This window comes from Pseudophryne corroboree, chromosome 2, assembly GCF_028390025.1.
Source record: "Pseudophryne corroboree isolate aPseCor3 chromosome 2, aPseCor3.hap2, whole genome shotgun sequence".
In the NCBI taxonomy this organism is placed as follows: domain Eukaryota; kingdom Metazoa; phylum Chordata; class Amphibia; order Anura; family Myobatrachidae; genus Pseudophryne; species Pseudophryne corroboree.
In genome coordinates this window covers 391,266,566-391,285,899 of record NC_086445.1, presented here as the reverse complement: position 1 = coordinate 391,285,899, position 19,334 = coordinate 391,266,566, and the positions used below count along the sequence as shown (strand labels likewise).

Here is a 19,334-nt window from a genome sequence, read left to right as displayed (position 1 = left end):
AGACGACTATATCGCCACAAATGTAACAGATGATGTCTCCCACCTCACCGTGTGGGAGGCACATAAATGTGTCCTTCGCGGTAAGTTGATACAACTGGGCACCCACAAAAAGAAACAGAGGCAATCTCTGATCTCAGGACTTCTACTTAAAATTCACACTCTCGAGACATCCCACAAAGCATCACTGTCAGATGTGACCCTAGTAGAGCTGTTGGAAGCCCGCTCACAGCTGAATAAACTCCTCTCTAACAATATAATCCATTCCATCCGTAAATGTAAAAAGAAATACTATCAATGGGGCAATAAACCTGGCCGAGTCCTGGCTCATGCTATACGAGCCCAACACTCAGCTTCATTTGTTGGCTCGGTGAAGGACGCCGGGGGGACCCCCAAATTTAAAACACCTGAGATTGGGGCTTGCTTCGCACAATTCTACACCTTGCTTTATAATCTAGAGAACACTTCCCCTGCTGTAGACCCCCACCTTTCACACCAAAAAATAAGGGACTATCTGAGGTCCATTGATTACCCTGTTCTTCCACCCTCGGAGCTTAATATATTAGAAGCCCCTTTCACAACCCAAGAGATAGACCGGGCCATCTCCTCTATGCCGTCGGGGAAAAGTCCTGGCCCTGACGGTTTCACTATCGCATACTATAAGGTGTTTAAAGATAGATTTCTCCCTCTTCTTCTCCGTGCATTTAACTCAATTACATCTGGATCCCACTTCTCCCGTGATTCACTGGAAGCCCACGTGTCGGTGATACCGAAACAGGGCAAAGACCCCTCGGTCTGCTCCAGCTACAGACCCATCTCCCTTCTCAACGTAGATCTTAAAATCTACGTGAAAATTTTGGCGAACAGACTAAGTGTGCTGATCCCTCTCCTGGTCCACAATGACCAGGTGGGTTTTGTGTTGGGCCGGGAGGCCAAAGACAACACTACCAAAATCCTCAATCTCATCCATTTAGCATCCCATAGTACTACCCCTACTATTCTACTCTCTACCGACGCCGAAAAGGCATTTGATAGGGTCAGTTGGAAATTTATGGAAACCATCTTGGAGCACATAGGCTTAGGTCCTAATGCACTCACTTGGATAATGGCCCTATACGACTCCCCGACAGCAAGGGTCCGCGTAAACGGCACCCTGTCGGACCCATTCACCATAAACAACGGTACCAGGCAGGGCTGCCCATTATCTCCTTTGATCTTCGTACTATGTATCGAGGCATTGGCCAGGTCTATCCGGGCTAATCAGGCTATTAAAGGCTTCACCGTAGGTGATGGTGAATATAAGCTAGCCTTGTTTGCTGACGACCTCTTGGCCATAGTATCACACCCCACCGACTCCCTCCCGCACCTAATGAAAGAACTAGATCTATTTGGACACCTTTCCAACTTTAAAATTAATTATAATAAATCTAGTGCTCTTAACATTTCCGCCCCCGTAGACTCCGTCACGGCCCTTAAACGCTCTTTCCCTTTCTCGTGGCAATCTTCCCACATAACATACCTCGGTGTTAAATTGAGCGCTAACGTATCCCAGTTGTTCCCACTGAATTATTTACCCCTATTGCAAACGATTCGGAATGACTACTCCAGATGGAATATGAAATTTTTATCCTGGTTCGGGAGGATAAACATAGTTAAGATGAACACCCTCCCTAAATTATTATATATAATGCAGACCCTCCCGATCCACATCCCGGAGACCTGGTTTCGATCTATTTCACTCTTGATTCAGCAATTTGTCTGGCAACGGAGGAGGCCTAGGATCAGTCGCTCCCAGTTGACAAAACCGATCATGAATGGCGGCCAACAGCTTCCTGATATAAAAAATTACTACCACGCCATTCTTTTGAGTAGAATTATAGACTGGACGAGATACCGTGAGCTTAAACAATGGGTGAAGTTGGAGGGCCTGTACGTACAACAATTCCCAGAAATATTTCCTTGGCTCCCCTCCCCCCCCAAACTACTCCTCCCCCTCCCTACTGTTACTCCTACACTTGCTGCCTGGAAATCACTGCGCGCATTACCTTACATCTCTTCTAAATTCGGTCCCTTGACGCCCTTTCTGGCCAACCCTGAATTTGCTCCGGGAGTCAACCCAGCCCACTTCTCACACTGGGCATCAACAGGTTTGTTCAGGGTCGGCCAGATGGTGTCATCAGCTGGAGTCAAACAGTTTTCAGACCTCAGGGCAAGGTGGGACATCCCCCAACAGGACTTTTGGAAATTCCTGCAAATAAGACACTTTTTGATAACTAGCTCTAGACTCCAGAACGCCGCCAGAGAGATGACCCTCTTTGAGAAACTTTGTGTTGCCGTTCACGACCCGACCCACACTATTTCCACGCTTTACAAGATTGTCTGCCATTCCCAACCTACCGACACTCCACCCTTTGCTGCGGCATGGGAGAGAGACCTGGGCATTTCTCTGTCGCGTAGAGACTGGGAAAAAATTTGCTTAAAAACCCATACAAGCTCTGTCTGTGTCCAAGTAAGAGAGACTCAATATAAGGTTGTGACAAGATGGTACAGGCACCCCTCCCTCCTCCATGCTATGTATCCCTCCTCGCCGGCCCTCTGTTGGCGCTGCTCCTCCTCATCTGGCACCCTTTTACATATTTGGTGGACATGCCCACTGATCCAACCCTTCTGGCAGGAAGTTATACGCATCTCTCAGATCATCCTTAAGACCCAAATCCCACATGACCCAGCATTCTGGCTTATTAATCATTCTACAATCCCAATGTCCCAACACAAACACTCTCTATTGCAACACTTAAGCAACGCAGCACGTGCTATGATCCCGGCCAGGTGGGGATCCCACGTTCCTCCCACGAGTCGTACATGGTTCACTAAACTAAATTACTTTATGAGAATGGAGGATCTGTTCCTCTCATCGATAGGCAAATCTCGTGAATTCGATTCCACATGGTTCCCCTGGTTGGATTACAAGACCTCCCGAGCCTACTTGGTCACTCCCTTGGATGGTAACTGAAATTTTTATTCTCTATATCCCATAAACTTGCTAAGTGGTACCCCCCCTACTTCCCCATCGCCCCCTTTCCTTTTCTTTCTCTCTCCCTTTCTTACCTCACACTTCTCTTTACTTCTATCTTATTGCCTTCCGGCGCGCCTATTCTTTTACTCTTTTATTCTAGTAATCTTTATATTCATTAAGTGTGGGAACACCTTTACCTAATGCTGAACAACTCCATTTTCTACAGCACTCGGTATATACTACCCCTAACGCACCCATTCGCTCCTGCAGGGTTGTTCTCTCTCCTTTTGACATCTGTACAACTCGACCTGTATTTATTGATCATACAGTGTTGGTATTGATATATTTGTGCATGTATTTGTATGGGTGTTTTCCCTTATCTGTTTATGCCTTTAAAACTCTTAATAAAAAACATATTATAAAAAAAAAAAAAGAACCTCTGATGCGGTGGCCAAATTGGAATGTGTAAGTATGCATTCCTGAGATCCAGCGCTATCATGAATTCTTGTGGCTCTAAACCTGCAATTACTGACCGCAGGGATTCCATCTTGAATCTGTAGTAAATGACGTACTGATTGAGACCCTGTAGGTTCAATATCGGTCTGACCGAGCCATCCGGCTTTGGTACCACAAAAAGACTGGAATAATAACCCTGACCTTGTTGGTGAACAGGGACCGGAATCAAAACTGCTGAATCTAGCAGAAACTGAATCGCAATCTGTAGAACCGCCTTCTTGTCTTCCGACAGAGGCAGTCCTGTTGAAAAACCTCCCTGGTGGGAGACAGTCGTGCAGATCCACCCATCTATGGATGTCTGGAACCACGCCGACTGGAACATCTGAAGGCGTGCCCCCACAACTGAAGATCTGAGATGGGCTGGGAGCCCGTCATGCCACTGGCTTGTCGGCGACCTTAGCGTCCTGACGACGGGTGTTCCTCTACCACGTCTACCAGGCATGGTTGTACCTCTACCACGGCCTCGAAAGGGCTGAGGTCTAAAGGATTTGAACGCTGGACCAGAGTATTTCCTTCTAGGTACCGTTGGAGGCAATGGTAGGAAGACAGACTTCCCCCCCCGTGGCCTCAGAAATCCATTTGTCCAATGGAGGACCAAACAACTTCTCGCCAGCGAAGGGTAACGCTTCTATCCCTCTCTTGACCTCTGCCTGCTAAGAACGCAGCCAGAGTGCCCGTCGTGCTGTAACTAGTGACAATGAAAATGCGAGAACTGACCTGACAGACGTCCGTAGAAGCTGTACATAAATAATCAGCAGCTTCACAAATTTGATCCGCGAGAAGGATAAGGTGGTCGTCTTGTAAGGCGGACCTGAGTTCTGTTATCCATACAATCAGCGCTTTAGTTACCCAAATTCCAACCAAACCAGATCTAAGCAGCACCCCTGCTGCTGTATACATGGACTTTAGCATAGCTTCTAGCTTAACCTCTGACGGCTCTTGAAGCGTAGTAGCTGGTACTGGAAGGGTTATTTTTTTTTTAATTTTTTGACACAGACGAATCTACCATTGGAGGATTCTCCCATGTAGATGTGACAGACTCTGGAAACGGGTAACTAGTCTTAAACCGGCGAGGTATAGAAAACAGTTTATCCGGATTCTTCTATTAGCATCTTATGAAGAGATTCCGAAAAAGGAAAACACACTTGAAATCTCTGTTGTGAAAAATTACCAGGTGAGCGCTCAATACCAATGATGGACACAGCAATAAAAATAAACTAATTTATTACATGAACTAATAACATATAACACATTAAAATAGACAAGACCACAATACAGTAATCATATAAAACTGAGGTTCCGGAGACCTCTAGAATAAGCAATGGTATGAACTATTTGTATGTACTCGGAAGGCAGTCATAATAACCTAGAATAAGAGATAATTCTCTAATAGCTTTTATCTGTAGTTAATTACTCGCCCAAATGTAAAAGCACAAGAATTTTTAGCACGGTTGTGCATATGGGTGTCCTCAAAGTAATATAAGTTCGATTCCAATTGCAAAAAGTTCATCAGTCTCCAGATCTACTTAATGTATGAGCGGTGTAAAAAATTGGGAGTTGTAGAATAACTGTTACTCACAGTCTTGGACGTTTTTTCCTCGCTGCACCACAGTAATATGTTTGTAGCCGCTCTTTATCACCCTGTGCACGGGTGAGACATCCGTCAGCGGCGGGACTCGTCAGCGGCGTAGTCCATCTGCAGCGCAAGCGGGGAACCGCTCTCCACTCCGACAGAGTGTGGATGCACCAGTATACCGTTCACTACCCCCAGCACCGGTGGAATAGTGCTCACCAGGGCAGGATGTAAGGCGTTCCCGGTGTGATCCAGGGGTTTTTTTTTTACGCATTTCTCCGCACCCCAGGCGGCTTCTTCAAGAGGCAGAGTGTTCTACTCTGAACATTGCTTCTCATTCTTTTATACCTTGTCTTTTCTAATTAGTGAGAACAGGTGTATATAGGATCTCAACAGGTGCATTCTCATTTGCACTTTCATATAGCAATGTTTAGCTTAGAGTATCACTAAAAGTGGTCTGTTTAAATAATAACAACAGTAATTAACATTTAAAAATGCTTGATAATATTATACTAATGCATATACAAATTCATATACAAATTGCTCATATAGAGCTACATGCTTATTGCGATGCGGACAGAATCGGAGACTCTAAGTTTATAAATATCGTTACTCCAAACTATTATAATATCTAATAGTAGAAATATATAATTACTCAATTTGATAAATGGCAGAATCATGTTAATATATTCTTTATCTAATGTTACTTTCTAAATTACACAAACATCTCATAATTAAATTATTTTTGTTTTTATTTTTATTATTACATGTATTTTGTTATATTAATGCAGTGCAGAATATGAAGCTCTATATCTCTGCACATGCGTTCACAATATACCTTTGCCAATATCTAAACAAAAGAGAGAGCTCTGTCGCTACGTTATCTTTACTAGCACACATATTGGGCTCTCCCATATATTAGTTTAAATAGTTTCCAACTAGAACAGCCCAGTTAGAAAATGTATACGAAATCAATGCCCGGGCTGTCAAAATCCTCACTATCTGACTGCTGGTCCAACTTGCCTTCCTCATGCTCATCTTGCGCAGTGAGGTCTGGCATAGAATTGTCAGAACACAACATAGCAGTTACTGATAAATTATAAGACAAATGAACATCATCCTTTTTTTTTTTTTTTCGAAGTGGACTTGGACCTTGGCAAAGGCTGAGACCCTTCTAGTAACTCTGCCGCGCATGAGATTCAGATCTTGCCACCTCCCGCTCGTGGCGAGCGGTGGCCAATTCTGATTGCAACCCAGCCATTACATCCACTAATATTGCCCATTGCGGATCCGGGGATGAAACTGGAGTAGAAATCGTATTTGTAGCTGAATTTACAAAACATACTGTGCATGTGGTAGACACATCTGGCAACACACTATTACAGACATTGCAGTGAAAGTGCTTTTTTGTTTTTGCTGGTGCCTTACTCATTATGCAGACAGACAACACAAACCGACAAATAGAGACAGCTCGCACGACTCAGTAAAATGGTTACTAAGGTGTGTGTAATATATATATATATGGCCGAAGTGCAGTGCACGTGGCCAGTACTATATGAAATCTGATCCAAATTCCCACTAACACCCCTGCGCCATCCGGTGGAGTAGTGTTGTAGGGCAGGATCTTCTGAAACTGAAAGAGAAACAGAATTGAACAGGAAGCATGGTTAAAATGCCCATCATGCCATGCTTACACTTATAATCACAGTTCAGGTTATAACACATGTCTAAAGTGTATAACCTGAAACTAACTTCGTTAAAAAACATCCTGTTAATATAGGCTTAACAGCCTATGTAATTAGATCACAACCCATGCAGCCTTTCTATGGTAATACATACATCTCCCCCCCCTTGCAGCTGCGCTGCTGTGAGGAGACTCGTCCCCCCCCTGTGCTCCGTGTACCGTCTGCAGTGAAGCGGAGATCTGGCACAGGGAGCCAGGGAGCGCGGTGCGGTCTCTAGCGGGGAGCGGGTGCCGGGGAGCGGGTGCAGAGAGCCGGATCTGTGCGGCCGGCGCTGTGTGTGGCCTCTGAGCGGCGGATTGAGCGTCTCTGGCGGGCGCATTACACAAGGCAGCGGCGTGGACGGGAGTATGAGGGAACAGAGTACTGGTGGCGGCTGTACTTACACAAAGCAGCGGCGGGCGGCAGTTAACAGGAGCACTGGCGTGCAAAACAATGTTCCCCACACAGCGGGGTGGCAGCGTGAGCTGACCGCCCCATCCCCCAACATACCTGGATGCCTGTGGTGAGGGGCTATGACGGGGCTTCTTCTGCAAGCTCCGTCCAGCTTTTCCTGCAGGTTGATCTGCACTTGGCTGTGGGGGTGCTCTGTAGTGAGGACCGACACGCCACAGCTGCTTGTAGCAGCTTCCACTCTCCCGGACCCACGCCTTTTGGAAGGGGGGAAGGGATGTGGGTAAAGTTTAGTAAAAAGAAAAAGAAAATATTCAAAATAAGTGTGGGAGCTCCACACAAGCCTTGTTGCTACTTCGAGCACAGAAAAAACACTGAGGTACTCTGGGATATGGAGGGGAGGAGAGTTCTAAATTTAAATATTCAGTGCCCTGTTCCTGCTAAAGCCGTCCATATCCCAAGAGTACTCCAGTGACCCCTAGTGGATGAAAAAGAAATTAAAATTGTACAATGGTGTTACTGTTGTATTAAAAAGGGGGACTAGTCAGAGATGACTGCCAAGAGGATGGGGGCCATTCAGACATGGAAACTTGGCACCATTTAGCAAAAATGTTCTTTCCAAGTTACAGTTTTGAGGTGAATATTTGTGACAGACCCTGGTTATGTTTCAAATAATTCAAATAATGTGTTTGCTTAATCATAATCAGTCAGATCACAAATGCCGGATCCCACCCGGTAAGAGAAATGTGTCCTTACCGGGTAGGAACCGGCATTTGCTCTGCTATGGTGGCTTTCCGACTCGGCAATATACCGGGTCGGTTGCCATAGCAGCGGTGGGGCGCAGCAGCAGCTGGGCGGGCTTGGAGGCGGCGCTGGGAGATGAGCTCATCTCCTGCACCGCCTCTCCCTATGCTGTGAATGGGATCCGTGTCGCATCGACGCGGCTCCCATTCACACTGCACCTGACCCGGTATTCAAACCGGGTATAATCCTTCTTTTATACCGGGTTGAATTACCGGGTCAGGCGACTCGCTAATTCTGGCAGAGTGCTTTCACATCGCACACTGACCCGTGTCCAGGGCCGGATTGGCCACTGACTTTACTGGGGAGAATACCGGTGGGCCGATGGGTGTGCGGGGCCGACTGTCTTACATGGCCCCGCCCCCCCGGCTTCACCCACTGATACTGTGCTCCGTAATCAGTATGATGCGGCCACCGGCCGCTGTGAGAGCAGGCTCCGCCCCCATCACACCCAGGTGACCCGGCTTACACAGTGTATGGGGGCCGCGGCCGTCAGCCGATGGGAGAACAGGCTTGGCCCCCACCACCCCAGCTGACAGGAAGAGGAGGTCCGCGCGCAGAACGTCATTGGCGCAGACCTCAGGGGAAAGGAAAGAGACAGTGCGGCCACGGTGTTCAGCAGGAGAGGTGAGTAGTATAAGTCTACTCTGATCTCATTCTGCTCTGTGCTCCTGGACCACCACTTTCATGTGCCGCTGGCCTGTCTACAGGGAGGGAAGACTTGAGAAATGGGGCATTGAGTCTGTCCTGATTGGTCCAAGCAGACAGATCTCCATGTACCACTGGCACTGCAGCTTGCAGGACATTTTTTTGTAGACTGACATGCTGCCTGCAGAGCTACAGTACCAGTGGTACATAGAGATCTGTCTGGGTAAATAAATGGAGAACTGATTAGGGGGAGAGGGGGGGACAAGTGAATAATAGGGACAGACAACCAGAGGTGTATCTAGGGCGGGGCGAGCAGGGTGCTTGCCCTGGGTGCCATGACAGGTCTGACAGAGGAGGGTGCAGCCGGCCAGGTCAGTGTACCCTGTGCAGCGTCTTTCAAGAGTGTTTACTGAATGAAGAGCTCTACCAGCCTCCCACTGCTCCGCCTCCGATCTGTAGGAGTAGTCGGGGAGTGTGGAACTGGGTAGTCACACCCGATGTCATTGCCGAGCCAATAGGAGTATGTAAGGGCAGGGATGGGGAAGTAGCCCATGGAGCATCACAGGTGGGTGGGATGTCCAGATCCTGGAGGCTCTGCACCATGTGTGTGTATTTATTTATTTTTTACATTTCTGCCATATCAGCAGTTTGTGCCGCCACGGGTCCCGGAGGGAGGGAGGGAAGGCAGCAGTACTGGAGGTGTGACATCTACACAAGTGTGGGTGAGTGACCTCAGCCGGGGATGTTTGCTGATTTGACGTGCAGAAGCGGCAGCCGCCGTGTCACACCACACAGCACACTGCCCTTTTCTCTCCTCACTTATGGCTCCACCTCCTCACACTGCTGCGAATGTAAGCTGCCGCAGGTTCCGACTCCCGCTCCTCCACGGCATCCCCCATGCATGGCTGCACTGACTGGGGGACTTCAGCAGAGCGGAACTGTAATTCCTTAAGGGACCTACACACTGGCAGATAAAATGCATGTTATGAACGTACTCATTCATTAATAAATGAGAACTCATTTATATCGTGCAGTGTGGAGGCACCAACGATTAACGATGCGCGGCCCCGTGCTCGTTAATCGTTGGTGCCCCATCGCTTATGTATGCAGGCCAATATGGACGAGACTGTCCATATTAGCATGCATTGCTATGGAGCCAGGTGACGGGGGGAATGAAGAAACTTTACTCCCCCCGTCAACTCCCCCTGCCCCCGGGTCGCCCGTCGGGCAGCTCGGCGGTGGATCGGTATATGTGTGTAGGGCCCATTACTGCAAGTTGGTAATGTTACATTGTACCTACTGTCTCTCTCTGACCCTGCCCTCTCTCTCTGTCCCTACTGTCTCTGACCCTGCTCTCTCTCTCTCTGACCCTGCCCTCTCTCTCTGTCCCTACTGTCTCTGACCCTGCTCTCTCTCTCTCTGACCCTGCCCTCTCTCTCTGTCCCTACTGTCTCTGACCCTGCTCTCTCTCTCTCTCTCTGACCCTGCTCTCTCCCTCTCTGTCCCTTCTGTTTCTGACCCTGCTCTCTCTCTCTCTCTCTGACCCTGATCTCTCTGTCCCTACTGTCTCTGACTCTGCTCTCTTTCTCTCTGTCCCTGCTGTCTTTCTCTGACCCTGCTCTCTTTCTCGCTCTCTCGGTCCCTGCTGTCTCTCTCTGACCCTGCTTTCTCTCTCCGTCCCTGCTGTCTCTCTCACTCTGTGTCCCTGCTGTCTCTTTCGCTCTGTGTCCCTGCTGTCTCTTTCGCTCTGTGTCCCTGCTGTCTCTCTCGCTCTGTGTCCCTGCTGTCTCTCTTGCTCTGTCCCTGCTCTCTCTCTCGCTCTGTCCCTGCTGTCTCTACCTGACCCTGATGTCTCTCTCTCTATGCCTGTCTCTCTCTCTGCTGTCTCTCTCTGACCCTGCTGTCTCTCTCTATGCCTGATCTCTCTCTCTCTGTCCCTACTGTCTCTCTCTCTCTCTCTCTCTGTCCCTGTCTGCCACTCTATATCCCTGCTATCTCTCTCTGTCTCTGCTGTCTCTCTCTGTCCCCACTGCCTCTCTGTCCCTGTCTCTCTCTTTGTCCCCACCAAAGACGTAAGTAGGGTGGGGCGAGCAGCTCTTCCTTCCAATGTCTTTTAATGAATTAAATCCGCCCCTTGTGATGACATCACCCGCATGCCAAGCTGTGTCAGGGGAAGAAGAACTTCGGTGGAGCTGCATACCCACAGAATGGAGGTCACCACACAGTCTGGCGACTGCTGACAGCTGCCTGTCCCTGGCGGAGGAGAGCCATCCAGTCACAGAAGCCTTAGATTTCAGGTGAATATATTTTTTTATCCGGCTTTTTTAATGTATTTTTTCTCTGCTCTTCCTCTTCCACCCATGTCCTCTGCTCTGTTCCTGGTCATCCCACAGCCTGTCATGACACTCCCACTAACCCCACTCACAGCCTGTCACTCCATATCCACTACCCCCACTTACAGCCTGTTACCCTAACCCACTACACCCCCTTCTTGCTCACAGCCTGTCGCCCCACTCCCATTGACCCCAATCAGAGCCTGTCACCCCATTCCCGCTACCCCCACTCACAGCCTGTCACCCCACACCCGCTACCCCCTTATCACTCACAGCCTCTCACCCCGTACCCACTGTCACCACTAATAGCTGCCTCTCTCTCTCTCTGTCCCTACTGCATGTTCCTCCTGCATTTGTCCTTACTGTATGTTACTGCTGCCTCTGTGTCCCTACATCCCTGCTGCTTCTGTCCATACTTCCCTGCGGCCTCTCTCTCTCCCTACGTCCCTGCTGCCTCTCTCTCTGTCCATATGTTCCTGCTGCCTCTCTGTCCATACATCCCTGCTGCCTCTCTCTGTCCATACATCCCTGCTGCCTCTCTTTCTGTCCCTACGTCCCTCTCTTTCTGTCACTACGTCCCTGCTCCCTCTTTCTCTCTGTCCCTGCTGCTGCTCTTTCTCTGTCTCTACGTTCCTGTTTCCTCTCTATCTCTGTCCCTACGTCGCTGCTGCCTCTCTCTGTCCCTACATCCCTGCTGCCTCTCTCTCTGTTCCTACGTCCCTGTTTCCTCTCTTTATCTGTCTTTACGTCACTGGTGCCTCTGTCCCTGCTGCCTCTCTCTCTCTGTCCCTACGTCCCTGCTGCCTCTCTCTCTCTCTCTGTCCCTACGTCCCTGTTTCCTCTCTTTATCTGTCTTTACGTCACTGGTGCCTCTGTCCCTGCTGCCTCTCTCTGTCCTTACGTCCCTGCGGCCTTTGTTCCTACTGTATGTTACTGCTACCTCTCTCTGTCCCTGACGCTACTCTGTATCCCTGCTGCTATGTCCCTGCTGTCACCCTCTCTCTGTGTCCCTGCTGTCACTCTTTCTGTCTCTATGCCCCTGCTGTCACTCTCTCCATCTCTGTGTCCCTGCTGACACTCTGTCTCCCTGCTAGCACTTTTTGTGTCTTGGTACCTACTGCCACTCTCTCCTGTATCTGTGTCTCTCTGTGTCGTGATCTCTGGTGCCACACTCTCTCTCACTCTGGGTTCCTGCTGTCACACCCTGTCTCTGTGTCCCTTCAAACACTGGAGCTGGATGCTGCCAGTGTGGGAGCAGGAGCAGCTTGTTGGTTGGATCCCGCAACGCAGGGTCATCGTAATGTCAAGATGCACAGTGATAACGTTTGTCTGATGAAGGGTCCAAATGTGTGGCATACAGTAATGTGTATTTGTGCCCTAATGTGTGGCATAATGTGTGTATGGGATACTACTACCGTGTGGCATGATGTGTATAATGGGTACTACTGCTGTGTGGCGTAACGTGTAAATGGGGTACTACTATGTGGTATAACATGTACATTTACATCCCTGGCTTAAATAGTAAAAAAAAAAACCCCAGTCAACAATAAATTTTTTACAATTTTTTTTGTATTCCATTGTATGCGATTAGTATCAATGCGGTAGGTGACGGGATGTACCGTGATCCTTTGGAAAATCCTGCCCTGTGTCAGGTTTTTTAGGGGTATGCCAGGTATATGCTATGTATTGTTGGTTATTTATAGGCTATGTGTAGTTGATTATGCGTATGCTATGTATGGAGATTTGTCTTTGGGGTATTCTGTACTGAGGGGGGCTATTCTGTAATAGGGGGAGGAAGGTTATTTAATGCTAAGCTGCTTAAACAACGTGGACTGTGTGATGCAAAAGTTCACAAACTTTCTTGAATCACAGTGCATTAGAGTATCAGGCCTTTTTTCTTGGCACCCCTTGTCCAAAATTTTCTTATTGATAAATTGATAAATATTAAGTTAGGTAAATTTGGCTTACATGATATCCTTAGTTCAGTTATGTGGTGGTGTACAGAGTTGAGCTTCTCATTGTCTGCATGTTTTATGATTGGCAGCCACTATCACTGGTTTTGCCTATCACTGTTTTGGTCCTGGACCACATCCCGTGGCACCCCTGCTTGTGCCCCATGAGGACCCAGCTTGAGAACCACTGTAACAGAATATACTGTAGCATGAAGTAGCTATCATTGCCTTACAAGTTATTTAGTGAGTGTGCAGAGGATTAAATGTCACCCCAGTTTTAAATTCTTAATTACTTCTGTCTGCTACAACACAATATTTTCTAAACTTTTTAATGTGTTACATCCAGCTAATATAACATGTTCTGCCTTTTGTTGGTGTAACTCCATGTACATTACATTTTAAAGTATTAATCCCGCCTACTTTGGTATTGGCTCCACCTACAGTTGATTCGGTGCCGCCCACATGAGGCCACTTTTAGACATTTTTCCAGGGCCACTTTTGATTCCCAATCCGCCCCTGCCCGTGTCGACATGGCAATATGCCGTGTCGATACCGGGTTATTTGTGTGATGTGAAGGGGTATTAGTCTATCAGGATGTGTTATTTACCATTGTGTGGATTACAAATGAAATGATGACATCACATCCAGATACTAACAATCAGTACATTTGAATCTTTACCCTTGGATCCCCCCTCCCAAACCACACACTGATCTTCCCCTTTCTGGGCAATAGAGATTGTGAATACTGATAGTTATGCAGTCAATAAGCAATATTGCCTTGCGACTCATTCAACTTAGTGGATCATCTGAACTGTGGTATGTTAATGCAGTGGTTTATTTTAATAATTTTATGACTTACTCTATTTTTCTTTATATATTTCTTTAAAGTAAATTTGAAATTCGCTATGCCACCCGTATAGCAAACACTAATGTTCATACACCCTGATAGGGATATGTAATCTCACCATGTGAAATATTTGTACAATCTATATATGATAATGGCATCAAACAGAATTCTGTTTGACACCATTTCATTACAAAAACATAAGACACCAGTGCAAATGACAGTTTTATATACAGTTCATTTAATAAAAAAATCATTCAACTGTTTAATATTGATCAGATTTTCTTTCCAAAAGCCAAAAGATACTGAAAAATATATACGCTAAGATGGATATTTCATAATGCAATTACAATGAAATATATAGCATCATGGTTTAACAAAATCAGAATGTTATACTGCAAAATTAAACGAAACTCTGCATCCATAACTGACATCTTCTGTCTCCTCCAAAATCTCATACTATTACTCAGGTCCATTACAGTAATAATAAGAAGGAACACTACACATTTACTAAAGCTGTGATCCAACATGGACTGGCAAAGCTAATTAAAGCCACAAAATGTGCTTTATATTTTTTATAATTTAAGATTACTAAATAAATACAATAAAAGTAACTTAATATTTAAAAAAATACTACTTTCACCCGTAATCTATGTAACCAGTTATGGACTGTACAAGATCAAAATGCACAGTTCCCTGTCAATGACTCCAACACTATGGGGTAGAGTGAAAAGGTGAGCAACAGTAAGACTGGAAGCCAGCCAAAGAATGTCATGGCCAGAGCAAGTGAAAGGGAGGAGAGAGACAAAGGGAGAGACGAGTGGCCAGGTCCCATACTACTTTGCAAAAAGATGCCTTTCAATTACAAGTCTCTACAGTTTTCAGCACAAGTATGTATATATACCACCCAGAATACTAGGAACAAGGGTTTTCTATATAAGAGTTTTATGCTGTACTGTGCATTATACCTAAAATAAATAAAATTATGTTAAACGTGACCCAACTTTCCCCACACTGCACCTAGAATTCCTCACATTTTTCAATTATATTAGGGAGTCTCAAAAAGACTAAAGGAAATATTTGGCAATTCAGTGTTTATTACATTATCACTGTGCAGCAAAAACTAATATTCTAATCTATATCAATTCTTTAATTGTGTTCTATTGTGCTTAAGGCACAGCACATTTTCAAAATAAAAAGTTTTGGGGTTACTTTTTGTGCATTTTAAGCCTTTTTTGTTGCATTTTTTTTCTTGTATCCCACAATTTGTTTAGTATTTGGGCAATTAAAGGAAAAGAGGCAGAAAATACCACAAAATAAAAAACAAATTGCACAAAAATAGCATTGCTAGATTTTTTTCCCCAACACAAGGAAAAAATAAGGTAAATGGTACTAGTGAAAAGGGTTTAAGATGCAATGTATAAACAAACATTCATGTGCCTTTATTTTAATGGCATGCATGTATCTTTTGTGAGCAAAATGCAGAACCAGCACATTAAGTATTGCTGCAATTATAATACATAAGTAGAATACTAAGCTTTGCCATGTTGGAGCACATCTTTAAAAAACAACAACAACATAATTAGTGTAAACATTTAGCCAAATTTAAAATAATTAAACATAAAATCTCTCATCACTTTTATAACAGAGAACACTAATTTTATTAGATGTAAGTGATATAAATGTGGCTTAGAAAAAATATATATATTATCTTCTTTTTAGAAATAGCAAGATTAGATAAAAAGTAAATAATATTAATGTTTCAGAAATTGATGCAGCTTAATCATCAGCCTAAAAAAATGTATATATTTTTTATTTTGAGAGGGAGTGTGAAAATGTTTTTAATAAAAGTAAATTATGTTTCTCTTTGATGTTTTTGCATATTAAACAAATCGGTCGTACCTAAAGTAGATATATTGTGCTCTAAAGTATCATTTGTGATTACACCATGCTACATATTGGAGAGGGTTATTAATACTAATGTATAAAGAAAAAGTATATAAGTGACTAAATGTGCTAGCATTGTAATTGTAAAATTGTAATTTTATATCTAAAATATTAATCAAAAGAAAATCTGACAAGGCATGCTGTCACAATAGCAAGCACAAAGGAAAATACATTGATAAATTATATTTATATGTGCATTCTATGTAAATATATCTTAACGTCACATGCAGTATAATAAGAATGCTTGAAGAGATGACTGTATTTTTTAATAAAATACATTAAGATATCATATAGCAAATATCCTGAGATGCTTAGGTTTTCAGCATTTTAACAATCTGAATAAAATCTGTTCTAAAACACGTTGGGCCAAATTCAGTTTGTGCCCTTATTGGCACTTACTGCTTATGTTGACATAACAATATTATATATACATAAGTCTCTATCGCGCTCTACTAAATTGATTTGTTAGTCTACTGTAAGCTTTCTGCTCTGAATACAGTGCTTGTATATCACTGGGGGTCATTTATGAAACAACATAATGCTGGAAATATATAGCATAGCTGTTGGTGACATAAGGTACGTGTGTTTGCACCAGTTGCATATATATTTATATGGATATGCAATTGAATATGCTCTGTAAGAGAACATCTTTTGGAGTGGAGAGGTACTATTTTTGCTCTGGTCAGGGGAAAAATTGGGGTAGAAAGAGGTACGTCTCATAAAATTAAATAATTGCATTTAAGTATCTAATCAAGCTGTTGAATCACATTCAAAACAAGCTTTGATATTTTGGACAATATATTAAAACAAGATTTAAATATTACATCCTTTGCTTCATACTGTTGCATAATATAAAGGTATGAGCACAATTCTGCAAACGTATTAAAATTCTTAAACTGAAAAATAAACATGGTTAAAGAAAATTTCTTGTGGTCTCCTTTCTTTCCTGAGTAGCTAAATGAGAAGTACACTGGTATTTTCAAGGGGTGGTCACAATTTTAATAATGTGCAGTGCTTTGTGCTGAGTTTTTCACTTTTACAAACCATAGAGGTTTGATACATATTAAAACCCTCTAAACGTACAATATTTTTAATAAACTTCAAAGCAATCTAGGGGCAGGAAATAGAAAAAGAGACCAACACACCAAAACTCAATGCAGTAAAAACATTTTATCAACACTTTAGGGGAATCTTTTCTTAAGACAGTTATGCTTATAGAAAATATGGTCTGCATTGTTTTTGTAGACTGTACAGCTCAAGATTTTTTCAGAATTTAAATTTCTCCGAGGGTAATTGACTCTCAAAATTTGATCAAAAGTTATTAATGACAAAATAGGTTGGTGAAACATCTACACGCATAATAGGCACAGCAACAGCACAACAAAAACATTTTTTCACAGCACTATTTTTTTTTTCATTAATGACCTCCACTGTATTTTAGACATTGTGGCTGAAAGGAATACAATATTTCTAGTGACAATTACAACTGGTCTACATGGAAAAATATACTGTACTGTAAAATTTGTAGGACATACAAATGAGAATACATAAAGCTGTTAAGATTCAGTGCTTTCACACATATTCCCAAACAATGTTGGTGTGAACGATAGCTGTATTTCATTATGTGCCGTAACACAATTTTCAGTACCATGTGTGATCAAAACAGATGTCAATGACATGAGGAAAAAATAAGGAGCGTCCATCAGCATGAAAGAGAAAGAAGACCCTCAAACAAAATGTGGTCATAAAAATGTTCATGATATGCAACATTGTTAAATGAAGCACATTGCAGCTGTGCCAATGACCATGGTAGTAGATCTGACAGTTGTGGATAGAAAAAAAACATATGGTTAATATACCATTCTTGACATATCAGAAAGTATTAAATGTGTATCTCAAGCAGTATGTGTAAAGTCCCAAAGGCATGTCCTTCTTTCAAAGAAGATCTGCATTGTCCAAAGCTTAAAAATTGTCCTTGTATCATTTTCTTGAAAAATTGTCCATAGCCGCAGAATATATTTGCTCAACTCATATGAACATGTGTGAGGGCTGAGATCCGCGAGCACATACATTCATATCAGAGTAGTGTATGCAGGGGAATACTTTTATTCTTTCATTGCATACAATCACCAGCCTAGATATTCTTTGACTTCTTAATATTGTCATAGGCATTGTTCGTCAGTTAACATAGTATAACCAGTAAATTAGGTTAAAGAGAGAAAAAGTAATAGGAAAAATCATTCTTGACCATCTGTCTATGGAATTCACATCTGTTAGGTCTGGGATTTTAATTTTTAACTGTGAGGATCTTCTCCTCAAATGGTTTTTCTTGCCATGAGGTGTAGTTCTGTCCATCGCTCGGCGCCCAAGTCCATCTCGAGTTCCGCTTTGTTTTCTGTACTGAATTCCTGAGTTGTCAAAAGATGTTGTTGAATTTCGAACATCGGTCACACTTGTTGTAATTTCATTCCCAGTGACTTCATTGTGGATTTCTAGCGTTGTGAGCAATATATTTCCATGGGCATCCACCTTAAAAGAACATAAACAAAACTTGTGTGAATCACAGGACTTATCCATAGCTCATAAAACCTGAAAATAAGCCAGGCTTGGAAAATCGGGTATTCTATAATTTGTACTGATCAATATCACAAGAGTCTATTTTATTTTACAGAGTTCATTTATATTTTGTCATTGATGCATTGTAATCTAGTGTTGCAATTTTATTAATCTTGGCTTCAGATATATAACTACCTCCATGACCAAGTGTGTTTTGCTGGCGTAATTCACAACTGTGGGCCTGATTCTGATGTGGTTGGTATGGCACAGTCACAAGGCGGTGGCTGTGTAATACTGTACCACATATATTCTAATACTGTAGGAGGCATCTGTAGGAAATAACATCTGCCAGCATCTGTGATCTGAGTGCCCGGTCCACAGATGCAGCATCGGATCACCATCATGGCCCTTCGGAAATTCCTCTACCAGCTCTAGGAAGTATGCATCCAATGTGTTTGCATACAAATCCGAATGAAGCCCAGGGTAAACAAATGAAACTACACATACTGTACTAAGGGCTCCATTTATCAACTCCTTTCACACTCACTAAAGGGGTTAAGTCCGACTTTCAGCATTCATCAAAGAGCGCTAAACTAAGTTTACCACTGTTTGCCCCTGTACTGCTCTCACCATCTATAATAGATAGCGAGAGTGGTACTGTTCCCATTACCAGCACTGGGTGCTTGTTGGGTGAAGGAGTCATATCAGACTGGACATCGTACATGCGAATGACTCAGCAACCCATCGTTGGAAGCATTAGGCTGCTAGCAAGAGAGCAGAGAACACTGCTGAGGATGAAGACAGCGATGGACCACACCGGAGAGGGAAGTAATGCTGAATACCAGCTGCATTTTCATTTGTAGCACAGCGATATTAAACAAAATATGCACTGGTGTTATTCTTCGTTAATTAATGGGGCCCTAAATACTTATTGCAAAAAATAAAAAATGAAGTCGTTAGTATAACATATTGTGAGCAGGATTATTTGTTTTTATTTTGCTGAACTGTGCAGATGG

General features: G+C 43.8%; 1 protein-coding gene across 1 annotated transcript in view; it reads right to left on the bottom strand.

Moving 5' to 3' along the window:
• Positions 1-15,526: 15,526 nt before the first annotated feature.
• The window catches only part of GABRB3 (gamma-aminobutyric acid type A receptor subunit beta3), a 283,823-nt gene continuing 280,015 nt past the window's right edge, over positions 15,527-19,334 (bottom strand). Inside the window, exon 9 of the mRNA XM_063953308.1 lies at positions 15,527-18,291. Coding sequence (XP_063809378.1) covers positions 17,941-18,291 — 351 coding nt within the window. The 3' untranslated portion in view covers positions 15,527-17,940. The remainder of the gene's footprint in view (positions 18,292-19,334) is intronic.